Source organism: Eptatretus burgeri, chromosome 19 (assembly GCF_056783735.1).
Source record: "Eptatretus burgeri isolate ZD-2024b chromosome 19, Ebu_testis_v1, whole genome shotgun sequence".
Taxonomy (NCBI): domain Eukaryota; kingdom Metazoa; phylum Chordata; class Myxini; order Myxiniformes; family Myxinidae; genus Eptatretus; species Eptatretus burgeri.
In genome coordinates, this window is record NC_140979.1 from 773,952 (window position 1) to 799,268 (window position 25,317).

Here is a 25,317-nt window from a genome sequence, read left to right on the forward strand (position 1 = left end):
TTGGAAATACATTAAAATAAAAAAATTTAAAGAAAAATAACTTAGGCGGTGTATAGATCCCGACGGCGCTGCGCACTGAGGGAGCGAGGAGGGGTGGAGTGTTTGTGGTCTATTCATCATAACCTTTTTAGATGCTGATTGGGGAATAACACACAACAACAAATTTAAAGGAAGATTAAAATGTTTATTTTTTGGAAGATATTGTCGAGGCTCATATCAGAGCGAACGCACAGAACATATAACAAAGGGAGCCTGAGAAAAGAGTGGCGGGAGAGGGAAGCACAGAACAGCCGCGAAACAGAGACATGAGGACATCTGAGGAATGGTGACAGCGGTGACAACAGATGAGCGGAGAGGAAGCTCGTCCGTATCCATGGCGACGGCGGTGACAAGGAATAACAAGTAATGGCGGAAGAAGGTGATCAGGAGAAAGGCGATGATAAAATCGCTCAGGATTTCTCCTTTGTCCGGGTGAGGAGAGAACGTGAATTCTTACCTCGAACCTTCTCCTTGTCTATCACACCCGCAGAGTACAAAATGTCCAGAGCGGGGAGTAAATATGCCGAGAGACGGAGACGGAGAGTAAAATGATTTGTTGCTCACAACTGCACACCACCCCTCCTTCCCAAACCTCAACCCCCCCCCCCAACCCATGGCACAGCAATCGGACATGCCTGAGGAGATGAGGATGGAGACCAAGGAACTGTGCATCACTGCCTGCGAGAAATATCCAACGAACAACGAGGTGGCACCTCACCTCCATCTTTTAATATTTACTAGTGCGGGCCCAGAGGTGCGGGCACTTAAGTGCATGCCAGTATGTGCAGCTTCGTTCCTTCGCTCTCCTAAACGACGAATGGATTGGGGCATTGTTTCAATTAGATCGGACCAACCGTATCATAAATGGCCATAACTTGGCAAAACCTGGGAAACACACTCAGGTCCCCAGCGTCAATTGTGACCTCATATCAAAAGAAGAAGAAGAAGAATTGTGATGCCCCCTCTCTCTCCCCCCTCTCTTGCCCCCCTCTCTCCCCCATAGTCTCCCCTCTCCTCTCTCCCTCCTCTCTCCCCCCTCTCTCGCCCCCTCCTCTCTCCTCCTCTCTTGACTTGTGACGCCCCTCTCTCTCACCCCCTCTCTCCCTCCCCTCTCTCACCCTCCTCTCTTGCCCCCCTCTCTCGCCCTCTCTCACCCTCTCCCCCTCCTCTCTCGCCCCTCTCTCTGTAAATGTATTCACAAATGACTACCAAGCACAACAATTAATTCAAACCTTGGGAAAAAAAACAGCTTTCAAATCCTTGGGAAACAGCTGTTTCCCTTGGGAAAATTCAAACCTTGGGATTAATTAATAATTTGAACAATTAATTCAAACCTTGGGAAAAAACAGCTTTCAAACCTTGGGAAACACTTGGGAAGCAGCTGAAACGGATGAAGAACGATATCAAACCTTATTCCTCGCAAGTTTCAATTCGATCGGACCGGTGCTCGTCGAGAAACGGCGGTCGCATACAAACACACAGACATACAGACAGACACACACAGAGATTGCTGGAATTATAGATAGATATGTACTGGTGCGTGCCCGTACGTGCGTGGCCGTACGTGAAAAAAAAAAGAAGAAAAAAAGAAAAGGCACATACTCAGGTCCCCAGCGTCGATTGTGACATCAATGTGACATCAAAAGGAAGCAGTGTGACGTCATAGTGACGTCATAGCACCGTGTCCTGTCATTGGTCGGCTAATAAATGGCCGTAACTTGGGAACCGCTCGTCCGATTAATATCAAACCTTGAAAAGGCACATACTCAGGTGCCCAGCGTCGATTGTGACGTCATGCCAAACGAAGAAGAAGAAGAATTGTCACGTCAATCGTGCAAAAAAAAACCCATTAATTTTGACGTCATTCGTGATGTCATAGCACCGTGTCTTGTCATTGGTTGACAGATAAATGGCCGTAACTTGGGAACCGCAATATTCCTCGCAAGTTTCAATTAGATCGGACCGGTGCTCGTCGAGAAACGGCGGTCGCATACAAACACACAGACATACAGACAGACACACACAGAGATTGCTGGAATTATAGATAGATATATACTGGTGCGTGCCCGTACGTGCGTGGCCGTACGTGAAAAAAAAGAATTGTGACGTCATGGCACCGTTGGCCTGTCATTGGTTTGGTAAATAAATGGCCATAACTTGGGAACCGCTTGTCCGATTAATATCAAACCTTGAAAAGGCACATACTCAGGTCCCCAGCAATATTCCTGGCAAGTTTCAATTAGATCGGACCGGTGGTCGTCGAGAAACGGCGGTCGCATACAAACACACAGACATACAGACAGACACACACAGAGATTGCTGGAATTATAGATAGATATATACTGGTGCGTGCCCGTACGTGCATGGCCGTACATGAAAAAAAAGAAGAAAAAAAAAGAATTGTGACGTTAATTGTGACGTCATAGCACCGTGTCCTGTCATTGGTTTGGTAAATAAATGGCCATAACTTGGGAACCCCTTGTCCGATTAATATCCAACCTTGAAAAGACACATCCTCAGGTCCCCAGCAATATACCTGGGAAGTTTCAATTAGATCGGACCAGTGGTTGTCGAGAAACAGCGGTCACAGACACACACACACACACACACACACACACACACACACACACACACACACACACACACACACACACACACACACACACACACACACACACACAGATTGCTGGAGTTATACATAGATATACAGTATATACATTATTTTAATGTCTGTCATAAACAGATTACCTGGGTACCTTGGTTACCCCTATAACGAGATCAGTTGAGCACCTTCAATGTCGACTTCTTGTGATGTGAGTGAAACTGCACCGTTGATTCACCCGAGACCTTCGTGGTCCTGTCCCTCCGTTCCCCAGTTTGCTTCCCGATTCATTAAGGAGGCGATGGACGAGAAGTTTAACTCACCCTGGCAGGTCGTTGTTGGTGAAAGCTTTTCGTTCGAGATCACCCATGATGTCCAAGGACTCTTCTTCATGTTCTTCGGAGGAAGGATCGCCATTCTCATGTGGAAATGTTTGTAGACCTCGTTCGTCATCTGCTGATCAATGATGATCGATGGTTCATGGAGTTAAGTTCGAATTCCTCCGCTTTTCTGGTTGAACCTTCAATGAGTTATATACGAGGGTGATGGATTGGGTGGTGGAATCCATCAAGAAGTTGGTAAATCCCACATATTCCAGCAGTGATTCCCATCTCGTCGACAACACGGGAAGATGGAGAAAAAATGTTTTGGGATTTGTGGTTCAAACACTATGATTCGGGTCCATGTTGTTAAACTAATTGGTAACCTTAGACGAGAAGAGAAGAGATCCCAAGATGTTCTTTCAATGTTCGACTATGTATGGGATTTTTGTGGGATAACGAGTGGGTATAAACCAGTACGATGCTGTGTCCATGCTCTCTCTACCCTGTATGGGATTTTGTGGGACAACGAGTGTGTACAAACCAGTACGATGCTGTGTCCATGCTCTCTATACTCTGTATGGGATTTTTATGGGATAACAAGTGGGTATAAACCAGTATGATGCTGTGTCCATGCTCTCTACTCTGTATGGGATTTTTTGTGGGATAACAAGTGGGTATAAACCAGTAAGATGCTGTGTCCATGCTCACTCGACTGTGTTTGGGATTTTTGTGGGATAACGAGTGGGTATAAACCAGTACGATGCTGTGTCCATGCTCACTCTACTGTGTTTGGGATTTTTGTGGGATAACAAGTGGGTATAAACCAGTACGATGCTGTGTCCATGCTCACTCTACTGTGCATGGGATTTTTGTGGGATAATGAGAAGGTACAAACCAGTGTGATGCTGTGTCAATGCTCCCTCTACTCTGTATGGGATTTTTATGGGATAACAAGTGGGTATAAACCAGTAAGATGCTGTGTCCATGCTCACTCGACTGTGTTTGGGATTTTTGTGGGATAACGAGTGGGTATAAACCAGTACGATGCTGTGTCCATGCTCACTCTACTGTGTTTGGGATTTTTGTGGGATAACAAGTGGGTATAAACCAGTACGATGCTGTGTCCATGCTCACTCTACTGTGCATGGGATTTTTGTGGGATAATGAGAAGGTACAAACCAGTGTGATGCTGTGTCAATGCTCCCTCTACTCTGTATGGGATTTTTATGGGATAACGAGTGGGTATAAACCAGTACGATGCTGTGTCCATGCTCCCTCCACTGTGTGTGGGATTTTTATGGGATAACGAGAAGGTACAAACCAGTGTGATGCTGTGTCAATGCTCCCTCTACTCTGTTTGGGATTTTTGTGGGATAACGAGTGGGTATAAACCAGTACGATGCTGTGTCCATGCTCCCTCCACCGTGTATGGGATTTTTATGGGATAACGAGAAGATACGAACCAGTGTGATGCTGTGTCAATGCTCCCTCTACTCTGTGTGGGATTTTTGTGGGATAACGAGTGGGTATAAACCAGTACGATGCTGTGTCCATGCTCCCTCTGCTGTGTATGGGATTTTTATGGGATAACGAGTGGGTATAAACAGGTATGATGCTGTGTCCATGCTCACTTAACTGTGTATGGGATTTTTTTGTGTTGGATCTGAGTGCACAGTGTCCTTTGCATTCCGCACATTGTCTCCTGCTGAAAATAAATACTCGACAGTTGAGAAGGAAGCTCCAGCCTGTGTCTGTGGTGTGGAAAGGTGGACGACATACCTCTGGGGACGACACTTCACCCTTCCAACTGACCACCAAGCACTGACCACAAGTTGGTTACAAAAGACATTGCTTGTGCTGGATTGTGAATTGCCAGATGTGACGTATACTACATGGCCAAAGGTATGTGGACACCTGCTCGTCCAACATCTCATTCGAAAATCATGGACATTGATATGGAGTTGGTCCCCCCTTTGCTGCTATAACAGCGTCCACTCTTCTCGGAAGGCTTTCCACTCGATGTTGGAACATTGTTGCGAGGATTTGCTTCCATTCAGCCATAAGAGCATGAGTGAGGTCGGGCACTGATGTTGGGCGATTCGGGCAATTTGATGAAGAAGTAAATGTTTGGCAACCTATCCAGTTAGTATGGAGATCAGTGGGCATACCTTGTTTGGTTGGAAGACATGCCATCACAATGGCGCCTTGTACAAGTTCTGACCAGGTAGAGATGAAAGTCGACCTCGTTGAGAAGAAGGATGGTGTTCTATAAAGAGATGTTGAGGTTTCACAAAAGCACAAACCTCATCAAAGAGGGACCAGAGATCAACACGATTATCCTGAACAATTAAAACCAATCAAACCACAATACTAAGTTGTTTTAACCCCCCCCCCCCAAAAAAAACATTTTTGAACGAGGACAGCACTCAGTGGAGCGTATACCTCCTCCAGGTTGAACAGTTTACGTGTTGTATTCCACTGATAGGCTGGATCTGGATCCGGACCTGAACCAAAATCGAATCGGTTTGTTGTTGTTACCGACCTAACTCATCCACCAATTTTGGTCTGAATCCATCCATAACTTTCTGAGATGTACTATGTATAATTTGAGCCTCAACCTCTCAATGGTGAAGAATCACTTGAAAAATTCTCATCTCCAGATCCGGATTCAGATCTTCACCAAAATTGAATGGCTTTGTCCTTGTCACACACACAACGTATCCACCATGTTTGGTCAGAATCCATCCATAACCCGGTGAGATTATGTGCGATTATATATCGTTTTTGGCCCCGTCTCTCATCGGTGAAGAATCACAGAACAAATTCTCGGATCTGGATTCGGATTTGGATCTTCGCCAAAATCGAATAAATTAGTCTTTTTGACACACCCAATCTGTCCTGCAAATTTCGTCCGAATCCGTCCACAACTTTTTGAAATATCCTGCTCACAGACAGACAGACAGACAGGAGTGAAAACTTAACCTCCGTCAACCTTAGGTGGTGATGGTAATAGTTAATTAAAGAATTCCTCCACCAAGTCTTTGTCAACTCGTGCGTGAGTTGAGATAAAGAGAGAGTGATCCGCCTCACACATCTCCAGATCACTCACTCTTCCATCTCACTCACCCCCCTCCCAGATCACTCACTCTTCCATTTCACACACCTCCAGATCACCCACTCTTCCATCTCAGACACCCCTCCAGATCACTCACTCTTCCATCTCAATCACCCCTAGATCACCCACTCTTCCATCTCAATCACCCCTCCAGATCACTCACTCTTCCATCTCAATCACACCAGATCACCCACTCTTACATCTCACACACCCCTCCAGATCACTCACTCTTCCATCTCAATCACCCCGAGCTCACCCACTCTTCCATCTCACTCACCCCCCTCCCAGATCACTCACTCTTCCATCTCAATCACCCCTAGATCACCCACTCTTCCATCTCAGACACCCCTCCAGATCACTCACTCTTCCATCTCAATCACCCCAGATCACCCACTCTTACATCTCACACACCCCTCCAGATCACTCACTCTTCCATCTCAATCACCCCAGATCACCCACTCTTACATCTCACACACCCCTCCAGATCACTCACTCTTCCATCTCAATCACCCCGAGATCACCCACTCTTCCATCTCAATCACCCCTCCAGATCACTCACTCTTCCATCTCACTCACCTCTCCAAATCACTCACTCTTCCATCTCACTCACCCCCAGATCACCCACTCTTCCATCTCACACACCCCATCAGATCACTCAATCTTCCATCTCACTCACCCCCAGATCACCCACTCTTCCATCTCACACACCCCTCCAGATCACTCACTCTTCCATCTCACTCACCCCCAGATCACTCACTCTTCCATCTCACACACTCCTCCAGATCACTCCCTCTTCCATCTCACTCACCCCCAGATCACCCACTCTTACATCTCACACACCCCTCCAGATCACTCACTCTTCCATCTCACTCACCCCCAGATCACCCACTCTTACATCTCACACGCCCCTCCAGATCACTCACACTTCCATCTCACTCACCCCCAGATCACCCACTCTTCCATCACACTCGCCCCCCTCCCCCCTCCCAAAGCACTCACTCTTCCATCTCAGACACCCACAGATCACCCACTCTTCCATCTCACTCACCCCCCTCCCAGATCACTCACTCTTCCATCTCATACACCCCTCCAGATCACCCACTCTTCCATCTCACACACCCCTCCAGATCACTCACTCTTCCATCTCACTTACCCCCAGATCACTCACTCTTCCATCTCACACACCCCTCCAGATCACTCAATCTTCCATCTCACTCACCCCCAGATCACCCACTCTTCCATCTCACACACCCCTAAAGATCATTCAATCTTCCATCTCACTCACTCCCAGATCACCCACACTTCGATCTCACACACCCCTCCAGATCACCCACTCTTCCATCTCATTGACCCCTCCAGATTACTCACTCTTCCATCTCACACACCCCTCCAGATCACTCAATCTTCCATCTCACTCACTCCCAGATCACCGACACTTCCATCTCACACACCCCTCCAGATCACTCAATCTTCCATCTCACTCACCCCCAGATCACCCACTCTTCCATCTCACACACCCCTCCAGATCACTCACTCTTCCATCTCACTCACTCTTCCATCTCACACACCCCTCCAGATCACTCAATCTTCCATCTCACTCACCCCAGATCACCCACTCTTCCATCTCACACACCCCGAGAGATCACTCAATCTTCCATCTCACTCACTCCCAGATCACCCACACTTCCATCTCACACACCCCTCCAGATCACCCACTCTTCCATCTCATTCACTCTTCCATCTCACACACCCCTCCAGATCACCCACTCTTCCATCTCATTCACCCCTCCAGATCACTCACTCTTCCATCTCACTCACTCCCAGATCACTGACACTTCCATCTCACACACCCCTCCAGATCACCCACTCTTCCATCTCATTCACTCTTCCATCTCACACACCCCTCCAGATCACTCACTCTTCCATCTCACTCACCCCCAGATCACTCACTCTTCCAGATCACTCACTCTTCCATCTCACACACCCCTCCAGATCACTCACTCTTCCATCTCACTCACCCCCAGATCACCTGCTCTTCCATCTCACACACCCCCAGATCACTCACTCTTCCATCTCACTCACCCCCAGATCACTTAATCTTCCATCTCACTCACTCCCAGATCACCGACACTTCCATCTCACAATCCCCTCCAGATCACTCAATCTTCCATCTCACTCACCCCCAGATCACCCACTCTTCCATCCCGTACATCTTTCTCTCTTCGATCTCATGTGTCCCTCGGATCACCCAAAGTACAAAGATTCAGTTCGCTACATGTACACGAGGGTACACGAGGGTCCACGTGGAATTTGGAGGCAGGACGAGCTCATTTGACCCATGGAGCACGTGGTACATCTTCACCATGTGTTTAAGTATTAAAAATGTCAATGATGTATGAAGAGAGAAGAAAGCCATGAGGGGTCTAGGAAGACCCCTTCAGGTCTCAGCTTGTGCATGATGTAAATATACCGTTTTTGAACAATGGTGAGTTTGGAGTTCCGTTTTTCAGGGATTTTACTCTTCCGTGGATCTTTTATTTCATCCCTTTGTTTCGAGTAAAATGTTCCAGTCGGTTTCACAAACCGGTTTTACTGAAAAAGTTTTACTTCTTCTTATTCTTCCTCTTCTTCTTCTTCTTCTTCTTCTTCTTCTTCTTCTTCTTCTTCTTCTTCTTCTTCTTCTTCTTCTTCTTCTTCTTCTTCTTCTTCTTCTTCTTCTTCTTCTTCATATTTCCAACGAAGATTCTTCTTCTCTTGCACTGTCGGCGTCGCGGCGTGACGTCACTGAATTGTGGACCAATGAAAACGTTTTGAAGAAGAGGAATCCTCATCCTCCAAAGGAAGCCATCATGGTTGGTTGGGATGATGGAAGGCCTCGGCTTACTCGGTTTGGGGAGTTCGTTGTTTTGTCCATTTACATTCCCAATGTCGGGGTTTGATAAATGTTTTATTGAATTTGTTTTCTCTGTGCTGTTTCTCACGTGAATACGAGACGGGGAGACGGATCGGAATTAATAATTAGCGGTAATTAAAGTCTCCAGTTCATTCTGATGAGTTTGTGTGGGTGATGGTGTGTGTATGTGGTGTGGGTGATGGTGTGTGTATGTTATGTGTATGTGGTCTGGGTGATGGTGTGTGTATGTGGTGTGGGTGATGGTGTGTGTATGTGGTGTGGGTGACGGTGTGTGTATGTTATGTGGGTGATGGTGTGTGTATGTGGTGTCGGTCATGGTGTGTGTATGTGCTGTGGCTGATGGTGTGTGTATGTGGTGTGGGCGATGGTGTGTGTATCTGGTGTGGCTGATGGTGTGTGTATCTGGTGTGGCTAATGGTGTCTGTATGTGGTCTGGGTAATGCTGTGTGTATGTGGTGTGGGTGATGGTGTGTGTATGTGGTGTGGGTGATGGTGTGTGTATGTTATGTGGGTGATGGTGTGTGTATGTTGTGTGGGTGATGGTGTGTGTATGTGGTGTTGGTGATGGTGTGTGTATGTTATGTGGGTGATGGTGTGTGTATGTTGTGTGGGTGATGGTGTGTGTATGTGGTGTGGGTGATGGTGTGTATGTGGTGTGGGTGATGGTGTGTGTATGTGGTGTGGGTGATGGTGTGTGTATGTGGTGTGGGTAATGGTGTGTGTATGTGGTGTGGGTGACGGTGTGTGTTTGTTGTGTGGGTGATGGTGTGTGTATGTGGTGTGGGTGATGGTGTGTGTGACGGTGTGTGTTTGTTGGGTGGGTGGTGGTGTGTGTATGTTATGTGGGTGACGGTGTGTTTGTTGTGTCGGTGGTGGTGTGTTGACGGGGTGATGTGTGGATGGTGTTGTGCGTCTGTGGATTATGGTGTTTGTATGGAGGTGGTGTGTGGATGGTGGTGGTGTGTGGAGGGTGGTGGGTGTGTATGTTATGTGGGTGACGGTGTGGGTGGTGGTGTGTGTATGTTATGTGGGTGACGGTATGTCTTTGTTGTGTAGGTGGTGGTGTGTTGACGGGGTGATGTGTGGACGGTGTTGTGCGTCTGTGGATGATGGTGTTTGCATGGAGGTGGTGTGTGGAGGGTGGTGGTATGTGGTTGGTACACCTGGTAGTTGTATGTGGATAGACACATTTTTATCTTACCTGGAACGTAGTTCAGGGGATTCCGTCTGTCCGTCCGTCTCTCCATCCACAAATACTTGCAACTTCTTCACTGCACACACGATTTTGATGAAACTTGACCACAACCTTCATCACCGGTGATGTACCAAAGCTTGTTTATGGCATTAATAAATTTGGGGTCTGAGAGGGTCTACGGAGGGAGTTTACGGGGGTCGGGGGGCGGGGGCTGGGGTTACCCGGCCGTACAGAGTATTGTCCCAATTGAATGATGTAATAGTTTCAATAGAATGATGTAATAGCTCAGCCACATGGTACAAAAAGGGAAAAGGTATACATTTAGAACACCTTGGACAAAACATCGTACAGGGAACATGTGGATTGGGAATTGTGGTTGAACCATCAGACTCACCGTGGTGTGCGTGTGTCCCACAGCGCGAGTGTATCTCCATCCATATAGGCCAGGCGGGCGTACAGATCGGCAATTCGTGCTGGGAGCTCTATTGTCTGGAGCATGGGATCCAGCGTGATGGACAAATTCCCAGTGACAAGACAATCGGGGGTGACGTTCACTCTTTCAACACCTTCTTTAATGAGACCGGTGCTGGGAAACGCGTTCCTCGTGCCATCTTTGTCGATCTGGAACCGACCGTGATTGGTGAGCAACCTGTCGTTAAGTTTCTTCTTCGTCCTCCTCATCTTTCCCTTTTCTTCCTCTTTCTGAACTTTCAGCTTGTGAGGGAATTTACCTTCATCCTGACGTTGAGGTTTTGCCACTTTATAGATGAAGTCCGCACCGGCACTTATCGACGACTCTTCCACCCCGATCAACTTATTTCTGGCAAAGAGGATGCAGCCAACAACTACGCACGGGGCTACTACAGCATCGGAAAGGATATCGTGGACCTGGTTGAAGACCGCATCCGTAAGCAGGTACACTGGCAAAATAAGTATTTTATTTATTTAATCTGGGCTTGGAAGAACTTTGTGGCCTCCTCTTGGTCCAACAGTGATGTTCAAGTCCAGAGAAGAACCTTCTACATGCACAAACATTACTGCTCCACCAAGGGGATGTGTCACAAAGTTCTGAAGCACCTCGTGTAGGTCCTATCATTGTCACTGAATATCTCCTCTCAGGACCAATGGCTGTCACCAATAACCTGCTCTTTACTCAACCCCAGGCAGACCAGTGCACGGGACTGCAGGGTTTTCTGATCTTCCACTCCTTCGGGGGTGGCACGGGTTCCGGCTTTGCCGCCCTGCTTATGGAGCGCCTTTCCGTCATCTACGGAAAGAAGTCCAAGCTGGAGTTCGCGGTGTACCCAGCACCTCAAGTGTCTACCGCAGTGGTCGAGCCGTACAACTCTATTCTGACGACCCACGCCACTCTTGATCACTCTGATTGCACCTTCTTGGTGGATAACGAGGCCATCTTTGACATATGTCATCGCAACTTGGACATTCGACGTCCGAGCTACACAAACCTGAACCACCTTGTCGCGCAGGTTGTCTCGTCCATCACCGCCTCGTTACGCTTTGACGGTGCACTCAATGTCGACTTGACCGAGTTCCAGACGAACCTGGTACCCTACCCACGAATCCACTTCCCATTGGTCACTTACGCACCCATAATCTCTTCCAAGAAAGCCTTCCACGAGCAGCTGTCGGTGTCTGAGATCACCAACGCGTGCTTTGAGCCCGCCAATCAGATGGTGAAGTGTGACCCTCGTCACGGCAAGTACATGGCATGCTGCATGCTGTACCGCGGAGATGTCGTGCCCAAAGATGTGAACGCCGCCATCGCTACCATCAAAACGAACCGCTCCATCCATTTTGTGGATTGGTGTCCCACTGGCTTCAAGGTACGTCTGGACCCAGGTTCACCAACAGGGTACAGTTAGAAAATGGTGGTCGTGTCATTGCACTCACTTACGAGCCATTGTTTCTCCTCTTCCCAGGTCGGCATAAACTACCAGCCTCCTACCGTCCTACCCGGAGGTGATCTCGCCAAGATCCAGCGGGCCGTGTGCTTGTTGAGCAACACGACGGCCATTGCGGAGGCCTGGGCACGGCTTGATCACAAGTTCGACCTGATGTACGCCAAACGTGCTTTTACGCACTGGTATGTTGGGGAAGGAATGGAGGAGGGAGAGTTTACAGATGCACGAGAGGACCTCGCCGCACTGGAGAAGGACTATGAGGACGTTGGATCCGACTTTGTTGAGGGAGAGGATGAGGACGTTGAGGAGTACTAGATGGTTAGGTTACTCTCTTTTTTTACCCGTTGTTATCTGCTGATTTCTTGGATTGCTGATTGGTTGGAAGGAGCCAACTAAAGATTGCTGGGTTTTAATAACCCTCATTTTCCCTCATGTTTCCTTCATTCGTTCCTGTACCTACCTTCGTTCATCATTAAACTTCACCGAAAACCTTTGATTGGATTCTTACCTCATACTTCACCCATTGTATGTAATTGGGTGAAAGGTAATTTGATTTATATAGTTACAGCCATGGGGTTGTTCCGGAATCAACGGCGGGTTGTGTCAACAATGGTCGCAAATGTCCGGCTGAGTCACTAACCCCGAGCTGGATCACGTGTCCACTGCCACAATACCAAGCTGGTGAGATAGGCTGAGTCAGCTGATATGTTGCGATGATTCGGTACCGCACGCATGGTCTCTAATGAATGGTCAAGCGAAGCTGGGAAGCACACGGCACGGTCTCTTGATGCAGCTTTGGTCGCCATTCCCAATCAGCCCTTAAAATAAACAGACTTACTCAATTGCAATGCCGATCACCACTGCTCACTTCACCCCAAGACCAGGTGTATCTATCTGTAATTCCAGCAATCTGTGTGTGTGTGTGTGTGTCTGTCTGTCTGTCTGTCTGTATGTGTGTTTGTCTGCGACCGCAGTTTCTTGACAACCACCGATCCGATCTGATTGAAACTTCCCAGGAATATTGCTGGGGACCCGAGGATGTGCCTTTTCAAGGTTTGATATTAATCGAACAAGCTGTTCCCAAGTTACGGCCATTTATTTGCCAACCATGACAGGACACGGTGCTATGACATCAGGAATGACGTCACAATTGTTCTTTTTTTCACGATTGACGTCACAATGCTTCTTCGTTTGACATGACGTCACAATTGACGCTGGGGACTTGAGTATGTGCCTTTTCAAGGTTTGATGTCGTTCTTCATCCGTTTCCCAAGTGTTTCCCAAGGTATGAAAGCCGTTTTTACCCAAGGTTTGAATTAATTGTTGGGATTGGCTAGATATCCGTTATTGTCGGGTTTTCCCTGTGTGTGTGTGTGTGTGTGTGTGTGTGTGTGTGTGTGTGTGTGTGTGTGTGTGTGTGTGTGTGTGTGTGTGTGTGTGTGTGTGTGCGCGCGCGCGCGCGCAACGCGAGGCTCCACAGCACAAACCAGCAAATCGATTTCGATGAAACTTGGCGCACAGGTGCCAAATGCGCTGGGAGTGTGCGCGTTTGAGTTTCGTTGCTAAGCAACCACCCGTTGCTATGCAGCGGCCGAAAAACCGCGTTTTAAGAATCCAAATGGTAACTGACGGAGTGCGGCTTCTATGATAGGTAGAGCGACCGGACCAACTCCTGCCTATTCCTTGCATCCCCATCTCGTTATTGCGACAGCATAACGTTCCTCTATCTCTCATAGTTTCCGAATGCGGAAAGGTGGTGAACCAGGGAATATGTTAAGTGACCTTGACCTCGGAAACCGTCGACGACGGAACGTTCAAATTCGATGTATGGATAGAGTTTAATAACTACTACAAAATTGAACCGCAGCATTTTTCCAGATTCGATCACCAAGGGTGTCGGCGCTGAAATACGCAAAATTCGAAAAATACTTTTTCTCGACTTACGTTCACTATTTTCAATACTTGTCCTACAGTTTTGAATGTGGAGAAACGAGACTTCGGAATTAAACACTTCGAGATATTTAGAAAATTTTACTCGAGCCGATTTTTTATTTCGGTTTTATTTTTCAAATGGTAGTCCTGTGAGGAGTGGCAGTTGGCAAAATACGCAATCGGAAAAATCTTGCCAGACACAGGAACAATTGTATGTGAACCAATATGTCTTGGCAATGAATCTTCGTCGGTGGATCGGTCAGAATGAAAAGCAACGTATCCAGCGCTTCGATCCGAGCGGATCCCTCGTCGCCTACCGGCTTGTTCAAATTATTAATTTTCCCAAGGGAAACAGCTGTTTCCCAAGGGTTTGAAAGCTGTTTTTTCCCAAGGTTTGAATTAATTGTTCAAATTATTAATTAATCCCAAGGTTTGAATTTTCCCAAGGGAAACAGCTGTTTCCCAGGTTTGAAAGCTGTTTTTTCCCAAGGTTTGAATTAATTGTACAAATTATTAATTAATCCCAAGGTTCGAATTTTCCCTAGGGAAACAGCTGTTTCCCAAGGTTTGAAAGTTTTTTTTTTTTGCATGTGCAGCCACACACGTACTGGCACGCGAGAGTGAAGGAACGGCCTGTGTGGTTGTTGTTTCTGGCACGCAGTTTGAATTGTTTTTTTTTTCTGTACGTACAGCCACACACGTACGGCCATGCACGTATGGGCACGCACGTACGGGCATGCGAGAGCGAAGGAACGGCCTGTGGTTGTTGTTTCTGGCACGCAGTTTGAAAGTTTTTTTTTTTCACGTACAGCCACACACGTACAGGCACGCGAGAGTGAAGGAACGGCCTGTGAGTTGTTGTTTCTGGTACGCAGTTTGAAAGTTTTTTTTTTGCACGTACAGCCACACACGTACGGCCACGCACATACGGCCATTCACGTATGGGCACGCACGTACGGGCATGCAAGAGCGAAGGAACGGCCTGTGTAGTTGTTGTTTCTGGTACGCGGTTTGAAAGTTTTTTTTTTCCACGTACGGGCACGCACGTACGGGCACGCGAGAGCGAAGGAACAGACTGTGTGGTTGTTATTTCTGGCACGTGGTTTGAAAGTTTTTTTTGTTTGTTTTTGTACATACAGCCACGCACGTATGGGCACGCACGTAGGGGCACGCACATACGGGCACGTACGTACGGGCCCGCACTAGTCTATCTATAATTCCAGCAATCTTTGTGTGTGTCTGTCTGTATGTCTGTCTGCGACCGCTGTTTCTCGATGACCGCCGGTCCGATCTAATTGAAACTTGCCAGGAATATTGCTGGGGCCCTGTGGATGTTCCTTTTCAAGGTTTGATATTAATCGGACAAGCGGTTCCCAAGTTATGGCCATTTATTTATCAACCAATGAGAGAACACGGTGCTCTGACGTCATGATTGACATCACAATTATTTTTTTTGCTTTTTTGCACGTACGGGCACGCATGTACGGGCACGCACGTACAGGCACGCAGAGTGAAGGAACGGCCTGTGTGTTTGTTGTTTCTGGCACGTGGTTTGAAAGTTTTTTTTTTGCACGCACGGCCACGCACGTACGGGCATGCATGTACGGCCACGCACGTACGGGCACACACGTACGGGCCCGCACGTACGGGCATGCCCGTAGGTACGTCATCCATCAGATCCTTCAAAATATGTTGGTTGCAAAATCTGTGATGGGTGTACGGGATTACTCACGTTCGGGCACGCACCTATGGGCCCGGATGAGTTTAATTACAATGATTGGTTGCAACGGGGGATGGGAATACAAGGGGTAAATCAATCTATCTATAATTCCAGCAGTGTGTGTGTGTGTGTGTGTGTGTGTGTGTGTGTGTGTGTGTGTGTGTGTGTGTGTGTGTGTGTGTGTGTGTGTGTGTGTGTGTGTGTGTGTGTGTGTCTGCAACCGCCGTTTCTCGACAACCGCCGGTCCGATCTGATTAAAACTTGCCAGGAATATTGCCGAGGCCCCGCGGATGTGCCTTTTCAAGGTTTGATGTCAATCGGACGAGCAGTTCCCAAGTTACGGCCATTTATCTGTCAACCAATGACAATACACGGTGCTATGACATCACGAATGACGTCACAATTGTTATTTATTTATTTTTTATTATTATTATTTTTTTGCATGATTGATGGTCTAATCTGATTGAAACTTGCCAGGAATATTGCTGTGGACCCGCGGATGTGCCTTTTCAAGGTTTGATATTAATCGGATAAGCAGTTCCCAAGTTACGGCCATTTATCTGTCAACCAATGACAAGACACGGTGATATGACGTCACAAAAATATTTATTTATTTTTTGCACGATTGACGTCACAATTCTTCTTTTTCTTCGTTTGGTATGACGTCACAATCGACGCTGGGGACCTGAGTATGTGCCTTTTCAAGGTTTGATACCGTTCTTCATCCGTTTCAGCTGTTTCCCAAGTGTTTCCCAAGGTTTGAAACCTGTTTTTTCCCAAGGTTTAAATTAATTGTTCAAATTATTCATGAATCATGTTCAAATTATTGTTCAAATTATTCATGAAACCTTTTCAAGGTTTGAACTTTCCCAAGGGAAACACCTGTTTCCCAAGGGTTTGAAAGCTGTTTTTTCCCAAGGTTTGAATTGTTGTGCTTGGTAGACATTTGGGAATACATTTACAGAGAGGGGCGAGAGGAGGGGCGAGAGAGGGGGTGAGAGAGGGGGCATCACAATTCAAGAGAGGGCGAGAGAGGAGGGGTGAGAGTTGGGGTGAGAGAGAGGGGCGAGAGAGGAGGGGCGAGACGAGGGGGGAGAGAGGGGGCATCACAATTCTTCTTCTTCTTTGTTTGATTTGACGTCACAATTGACGCTGAGGACCTGAGTATGTTTCCCAGGTGTTTCCCAAGTTATGGCCATTTATGATACAGTTGGTCCGATCTAATTGAAAAAATGCCCCAATCCAGTCGTCGTTTACGAGAGCGAAGGAACGGCGCTGCACATATTGGCACGCACCTACGAGCCCGCACCTTCGGGCCGCACTCGTTGTAATAAAATCTCAATAAAACCCCTTAACCCTGACCGGTACACTGCTATACGCCCACGAAACAACAAACCATCGGAAGACCGTTGAATATCCGAATGCTTATCGGTCCCAAAAATCCACGGGACATAGACAGAAACGAGGGATGGACAAGACAAGAAATTACCAGGCTGTGTCCGGGAGGATATCGCAGGAACCGATGCAAGTTGGCAGCCCAGACAAGTTCTTGCCACAGCGACTGTGCCACCACCCATCATAAATGATATTCGAGTGAATACCACCTGTCGCTTCGCTGATGGGAATACTGTACTGAAATGCGTGATAAAAAGAGGGGAGAATGAGGAGGTGGAGGGGAAAGAGAGAGAAGGGAGGGACAACAAGGAGGAGTGAGAGAGCGAGGCGGGAGGGAGAGTGAGGAGGGGTGGGGGAAGGTAAGACAGTATGAGGTGAGAGGAAGGGAAGGCAGACGTGCGATGAAGTGTTAATTTCGATCCATACTGTCTCATCAAAATCATTCTGCACGGAATAACAGTGAAGATAGAAACAAAATGTCTGAAATCCATTTTCTACTGGTCACACTATGATACCTCCCGGAGACAAACACCGCTTGGACATGTCCGGAGATAAACGCATAGCGAAAGCTAAAATAAGCGAAAGCCAAAGTCACATTTCAATGATGTACTTTAATTAGTCCGTGAGAGTAGACCGTGTAAAATTGCATCATTTAATGCATGAAATCGAACCAAGCTCCTAATTTGAAAACGATGACTCTCACAAAAGCGATGTATATGGCGATTAGTATTTGTGATGAACAGGCATTCGATAATATGAATGAGGAAAGTGAAAAAAAACAGGTTTATCGTTCAGCCTGTTCCAAGTCAAGGCGTGGTTCAGTAGGCCAAAAAACATGGCGGCTTCAGACCCCAGCGAGGTGACTCAGGATCCCCCTTAAGACCCCAGAGAGTGAGGTGATCGAGGATGGCGCCTGATATAGGATACAGTTTAAAAAGGCCGTTAATTATCTTCAAAAGAGGAACCCAAACACCCAGTTACCACTCATGTACTTCCTTGGAGTTTTCTTCGGATGCATGCAGAGTTGCAGGCTGTTCAGTTTCATGGTTTTGGAGTTTTATAGAAGAAGAAGAAGAAGAAGAAGAAGAAGAAGAAGAAGAAGAAGAAGAAGAAGAAGAAGAAGAAGAAGAAGAAGAAGAAGAAGAGCAATACAGGATGGGCATCGAGAAATTCCAATAATAGGATCATATGTCATCATTTCCCTTCATTTTAATCGACTTTCGTTATTATTTAAACTTCTTCACACAATAAACAAAGAAGAAGGAAGAAAAAAAATCGTTTTGTTCTTGTTTCATTATTTTTTATTGAAATTTTCACATGAGCATTAAATAATTAAGGATAATTGAATTCATTTGAACTGAATTCATCTTCAAATAAATGAGTCTTCTTTGTTCCACGTGTCCCAGCGCAGGTAGACCCTTGAAGGAGATGTCCGTCTTCTTGGGGCTTAGCTGAGCGATCTCTTAACCCTGGATCTTCGAGTGTCCTTGAGCGAGATCCTGGGTGTCCTTGAGCGAGATCATCTTCTTGAGCTGGATCTCCGTCTCCTTGAGCTAGAAGACCGTCGTCTTCTGCGAGATAAGCGTTTCCTTGAGCGAGATCGCCTTCTGAACGGGGAGCGTGTTCTTGAGCTCGATCTTCGGCTCCTGGAGCGGGAGCGTCTCGTTGAGGTGGAGCGTCTTCTTGAGCGAGATCGCCTTCTGAACGGGGAGCGTGTTCTTGAGCTAGATCTCCGACTCCTGGAGCGGGAGCGTCTCGTTGAGGTGGAGCGTCTTCTTGAGCGAGATCTCCGTGTCTTTGGGAGGGACCGTCTTCTTGAGCCACTTCTCTTCCGTGACCGAGAGAGCTTCACTCTCTTTGTTGTCCTCCTCCTGGACCTCCTTCTCCCACTCCTGGTTCTTTTGAGTGAGGAACCTCTCGTCCTGGATCTCGATCTTGCTCTGCTCGTAGCTCTCATCCGTTTAGCTCTCACTAGACCAGGCCTTTTAAGGCGGAAACATCTCGTCGCTCCAGGTCCCCGTTTGGACACGATTGCCCGTTGAGTGAGTAGGCACCGAAGTGCATTATTAACCCACATTCCAGAGCCCCTCTTCACCTGAGTAATGCAAATTCGAGTTAGTCAGGTAATTACAAGAAATTAACATCTCAGAGAAACGCGTTAGGAAAACAAAACTTATCCTGACGTCAACACATATTTGACGTGACAGTGATTGTTACTTTGTGATGAGACTTGAGGTATTTCTGGATGGCCTGACGCGTCGCTCCTCTCTTGTTGGAAACTTCAATGATGGCCTGTTTCACCATCTGTAGGTGTTCTCCCTTGATGGTTGAGTGCCGGATGTTCTTGGCCCGAATTAATCTTCTTGCCTTTGCCATTGTGACGTCATTCGGAAGGGCAGTTGGAAATTGTGATTGGGTTCGGGACTACATGAAATCTAAAGGCGGACGTCTGAGGAAACACCAAACGTGAGTGTTGTGAGCTGTGTTTCAGGGCATCGAAAGTGGGCGTGGGCAAGTGGAATAAGGGTGAAAGTTGGGCGTGGTTTGTGGGAAGGGGGCGTGGCTTGTGACAAAAACTTGATGTGTGGCTCTGGGGGATCTCAGAGCAGAACATTGAAGGAGGTTTACCATTTCATCTCCGCTCAACAAAGACATTTAAACTGAGAACCAAGTTCTGACATATTGTTTGTCAATCTTCTTGATGGTGATGAGTGCCACAAGAGAATAAACCACATTAGCTCTCTTCATAAGTTTAATGTAATGATGTTAGTATGATAGGTAATATAGAGGTTAGAGGATGGCGGGTGTCTCTCTGACTCATCTATCTATAATTCCAGCAATCTCTGTGTGTCTGTCTGTCTGTCTGTCTGTCTGCGACCGCCGTTTCTCGCCGGTCCGATCGGATTGAAACTTGCCAGGAATATTGCCGGGGACCCGCGGATGTGCCTTTTCGAGATTTGATATCGATCGGACGAGCGGTTCCCAAGTTACGGCCATTTATCTGTCGACCAATGACAAGACACGGTGCTATGATATCACGAATGATGTCACAATTAATGTTTATTTATTTATTTTTATTTCTTTATTTTTTTGCACGATCGACGGTCCGATCTGATTGAAACTTGCCAGGAATATTGCTGGGGACCCGCGGATGTGCTTTTCAAGGTTTGATATGAATCGGAGAAGCGGTTCCCAAATTACGGCCATTTATCTGTCAACCAATGACAGGACAGGTTTCCATTAAGTTACGAATGATGTCACAATTAATCTTTTTAAAACTATTTATTAATGTAATCTTTTTTGCACGATTGACGTCACAATTCTTCTTCTTCGTTTGGTATGACGTCACAATCGACACTGAGGACCTGATTATGTGCCTTTTCAAAATTTGATATCGTTCTTCCTCATCCATTTCAGCTGTTTCCCAAGTGTTTCCCATGGTTTGAAAGCTGTTTTATCCCAAGGTTTGAATTAATTAATTAATCCCAAGGTTTGATTATTATTTCATTATTAATTTATTTAATTATTTAATCCCAAGGTTTGATTATGATGCAAATTATTAATTAATCCCAAGGTTTGAATTTTCCCAAGGGAAACAGCTGTTTCCCAAGGGTTTGAAAGCTGTTTTTTTTCCCAAGGTTGGAATTAATCGTTGTGCTTGGTTGACATTTGTGAATACATTTACAGAGAGAGGGACGAGAGAGGAGGGGAGAGAGAAGGGGGAGGGAGGAGGGGGGAGAGGGGGGAGAGGGGGGCGAGAGAGAGGAGGGGGACAGAGGAGGGGTGAGAGGGGGAGAGCGGGGTGAGAGGGGGTGGCAAGAGAGGGGAGGGAGAGAGGAGGGGGAGAGAGGGGGAAGAGAGGAGGGGTGAGACTAGGGGTGAGAGAGGGGGAGAGAGTGGGGGGCAAGAGAGGGGAGGGAGAGAGGAGGGGGACAGAGGAGGGGGAGAGGGGGGAGAGAGGGGGCGAGAGAGAGGAGGGGGACAGAGGAGGGGTGAGAGGGGGTGAGAGAGGGTGGCAAGAGAGGGGAGGGAGAGAGGAGGGGGAACAGAGGAGGGGGAGAGAGAAGGGCGAGAGAGGGGGTGAGAAGGGGGCAAGAGAGGGGAGGGAGAGAGGAGGGGGACAGAGGAGGGGGAGAGCGGGGAGAGCGGGGTGAGAGGGGTGGCAAGAGAGGGGAGGGAGAGAGGAGGGGAGAAAGGGGGAAGAGAGGAGGGGTGAGACTAGGGGTGAGAGAGGAGGGAGAGAGTGGGGGGCAAGAGAGGGGAGGGAGAGTGGAGGGGGACAGAGGAGGGGAGAGAGGGGGAGAGAGAAGGGCAGGAGAGGGGGATGACAGGGGTGCAAGAGAGGGGAGAGAGAAAGGTGAGAGAGGGGGTGAGAGGGGGGCAAGAGAAGGGAGAGAGGAGGGGGTGAGAAGGGGGCAAGAGAGGGGAGGGAGAGAGGAGGGGGGACAGAGGAGGGGGGAGAGGGGGAGAGCGGGGTGAGAGGGGGTGGCAAGAGAGGGGAGGGAGAGAGGAGGGGGAGAGAGGGGGAAGAGAGGAGGGGTGAGACTTGGGGTGAGAGAGGGGGAGAGAGTGGGGGGCAAGAGAGGGGAGGGAGAGAGGAGGGGACAGAGGAGGGGGAGGGGGAGTGGGGGAGAGAGGGGGCGAGAGAGAGGAGGGGGGACAGAGGAGGGGTGAGAGGGGGTGAGAGACGGTGGCAAGAGAGGGGAGGGAGAGAGGAGGGGGAGAGAGAAGGGCGAGAGGAGGGGGAGAGAGAAGGGAGAGAGGAGGGCGAGAGAGAAGGGCGGGAGAGGGGGTGACAGGGGGGCAAGAGAGGGGAGAGAGAAAGGTGAGAGAGGGGGTGAGAGGGGGGCAAGAGAAGGGAGAGAGGAGGGGTGAGAAGGGGGGCAAGAGAGGGGAGGGAGAGAGGAGGGGGACAGAGGAGGGGGAGAGAGAAGGGTTAGAGAGGGGGTGAGGGGGGCAAGAGAAGGGGGAGAGAGGGGCAAGAGAGGGGGTGAGAGGGCGGCAAGAGAGGGGAGGGAGAGAGGAGGGGCACAGAGGAGGGGGGAGAGAGGAGGGGGAGAGAGGAGGGGGAGAGAGGGGGGGAGAGAGAGGGTGCATCACAATTCTTCTTCTTAGTTTGATATGATGTCACAATTGATGCTGGGGACCTGATACTGCAGGCAGGAAGCTGCACATACTGGCACGCACCTATGGGCACGCCCCTATGGGCCCGCACTAGAACAAACACAAGTCGGATAAGAATTTTGATTTTGACATAAAAGCTCGCAAGGGAGTGAGCGTGAGTGAGCGACAACGAGCGTCAGAGAGTGTCTGTTGAGTGGTTGAAGGTTACAACTGCTTGTGAGAATATCCCTTATGGGCCAATTCCGTGTCTTAGAGAGTCGTTTGAGGACTCGTTCAACTCGAGGGAGTCTGAGGTGCACTGTGGATCCGGATCTCACATGAGCCACAGCATTATCAAAAATTATACACTTCATATAATTACCAGCAGACTGCAAGCAATTCCTCGGATGCATTGGACGTGCATACAATGAGATGGTTACCAAGGTTACAATGAGACGCCAGCTCCCAGATGCCAAAAAAAACCACATTTTAACTCGAAATTTGATGTTGGGTAATTCCAAGTAGAACTTTCAACTTTGCTTTGGCCGTGAAGCGTGGGGGGTTTGCGATGGCGTGCCATCGACTTTGCTTGAGTTATCATGTTGCAATGAGATGCTTCTATGAATTGTTGCCATGGCAAAAATAACTTCAGTGACGTCATAGATAGATGTATTGTGATACACAAGAGCATTAGCAAACTAGAAGGGAACTCTTCGACGTCGTGACCTCACCAGAGATGCCTCCACCCACATTAGTACATCATTATACAGACTTGTACCAAGTTTGATTTGAATTCCTCAACCCAGATTAAAAATATTAAATGATTCTAGATGCCAGACCATGCATCTGATCAGGATAAAATTTAAAACATATACCTTATATTCCCCCATCACGACTCGATCATAATGCTGACGTTTCACGTCGATTGATGAAAGAACGTCAAGCAGTTCTGTGGAAGAAAATTTTTAAAGGTTTATACTTACAAACAAAATCAGAGCTGACAAACCATGTGACCTATGACGTCATAGATGGAAACATTTTGTTACTTTTTGTCATACCTGTGAAGTTTCGCCTCGATCTGTTCGGCCGTTTCGGAGAAGAGGATTTTGAAGGTTTTTATGTTAAAAACAATATGACTGCCGAACCATGTGATCGATGACATCATCAATGTTTTCCCCCACACAATTTAGTCCAAGATGACCCTCAACATTTCTCATACTGATCGGATAAAGTGTTCGACATATGGATAAAGTGTTCGACGTCATAAATGGCCATAACTTGGGAGGCACTTGTCCGATTAATATCAAACCTTGAAAAGGCACAAACTCAGGTCCCCAGCAATATTCCTGGCAAGTTTCAATTAGATCGGTCCAGGGGTTGTCGAAAAACAACGGTCACAGACACACACACAGACACACACAGACACACACACACACAGACACACACACAGACACACACACACACACACAGACACAGACACACACACAGACACACACACACACAGACACACACACAGACACACACACACACACACACAGACACAGACACACACACACACAGACACACACACACACACGGACACACACAGACACACACACATACACACACACACACAGACACACACACAAGGACACACACACAGACACACACACATACACACACACACACACACAGACACATACACACACAGACACAGACATAAATACACACACAGATACACATACACACAGACATAGACATACACAGACAGATACACATACACACACAGACACACACACACACAGACACACACTTAGACACACACACAGACACACAGACACACACACACACAGACACAGACACACACACACACACAGACACACACACACACACACACACACACACAGACACACACACACACAGACACACACACACACAGACACACACACACAGACACACACACACACACAGACACACACACACACAGACACACACACACAGACACACACACACACACAGACACACACAGGCACACACACAGACACACACACACACAGACACACACACAGATTGCTGGAATTATAGATCGATGACCCCACAGCCTGCACTGTTGAGGAGATCGTGGACGTGGTGTTCGTGCTTGTGGAGGGGGTTAAGGGGAGGGGAAGAGAGAGGGGCGGGGTTCTCCGTCGTGGATTGATATCAAAACGTGGAGGGCGGGGCCAGGGCGGACGAGCGCGCGAGAGGGCATGAGCTGAGGGCGGGACCAGAGCGGAGGGCGGGGCCAGAGCGGAGGGCGGGGCCAGAGCAGGGCGGACGAGCGCGCGAGAGGGCACGAGCGGAGGGCGGGGCCAGAGCGGAGGGCGGGGCCAGAGCAGGGCGGACGAGCGCGCGAGAGGGCATGAGCTGAGGCCCGTTGGTGGACGGAGCCTTGTGGTGGTCGACGAGGGCGTCCAAGAGAGACGTGTACGATGGAACGGGCATGCAGACACCTGGGACATCGACATGAAGATCGTGGGCGCTGAGAGGGCTCGTTACGGTCAGACTTGTCCGAAACCGATGTCTGTTCTTGTCCGCATGTTCCTCCTCCTCCTCCCCATCGTGTGGTGTTCAAACAGTAAGTGAGTTGAGGTGAAGACCCGTGTTCAATATTTAGCGCTTGGTTGGTCTCATCATCGCACGTACATGACCGGATCTTCCACAGAACCAAACGGCTTACCCTTTGTCCGACGTGCAGGGACAAGCCATGGACAGAACACAATGTGGACTCTTTCTTTTGTTCTGCACATGGCTTGTCCCTACATCATTACCTGCATCGTTTAGAATGTTTTATTGATTTAGAATGTTTGTCTGCACAGAATACATGATGGGGAATGTCTTGTGAATATGTTAACATGACAACACCGAACATGTACTGTGGGTGGCAATGATCACAAAATGGCGCCGTCAGTACAAAATGGCGCCCTCAGTATAAAATGGCGCCCTCAGTATAAAATGGCGCCCTCAGTATAAAATGGCGCCCTCAGTATAAAATGGCGCCCTCAGTATAAAATGGCGCCCTCAGTATAAAATGGCGCC

The 25,317-nt window shown here is 48.1% G+C and overlaps 2 protein-coding genes across 5 annotated transcripts in view; both read left to right on the plus strand.

The window, feature by feature from the left end:
- Positions 1-54: 54 nt before the first annotated feature.
- On the plus strand, positions 55-12,604 carry LOC147008356 (tubulin alpha chain, testis-specific-like). Of its 3 annotated transcripts, XM_085864891.1 has the most exons (7): positions 59-471; positions 662-745; positions 2,916-4,866; positions 10,606-10,828; positions 10,955-11,103; positions 11,352-12,032; positions 12,129-12,604. In XM_085864891.1, the coding sequence occupies exons 3-7, from the start codon at positions 4,606-4,608 to the stop codon at positions 12,423-12,425; spliced, it is 1,611 nt and encodes a 536-aa protein (XP_085721017.1). In that variant the 5' UTR covers positions 59-471; positions 662-745; positions 2,916-4,605; the 3' UTR covers positions 12,426-12,604. The 3 variants fall into 3 exon arrangements, with proteins under 3 accessions (XP_085721018.1, XP_085721017.1, XP_085721019.1); XM_085864892.1 differs by lacking the exon at positions 662-745 and having other exon boundaries at positions 55-471; XM_085864893.1 differs by lacking the exons at positions 59-471; positions 662-745 and adding an exon at positions 8,822-8,931 and having other exon boundaries at positions 4,727-4,866.
- Positions 12,605-24,620: 12,016 nt separating this feature from the next.
- LOC147008357 (uncharacterized) overlaps positions 24,621-25,317 on the plus strand; it is an 81,965-nt gene continuing 81,268 nt past the window's right edge. Inside the window, exon 1 of one of the 2 annotated variants that reach the window (XM_085864797.1) lies at positions 24,621-24,778. The gene's annotated coding sequence lies outside the window, so the exon portion shown is untranslated. Of the gene's footprint in view, positions 24,857-25,317 lie in introns of both variants that reach the window. The other variant, XM_085864798.1, reaches the window with a different exon arrangement.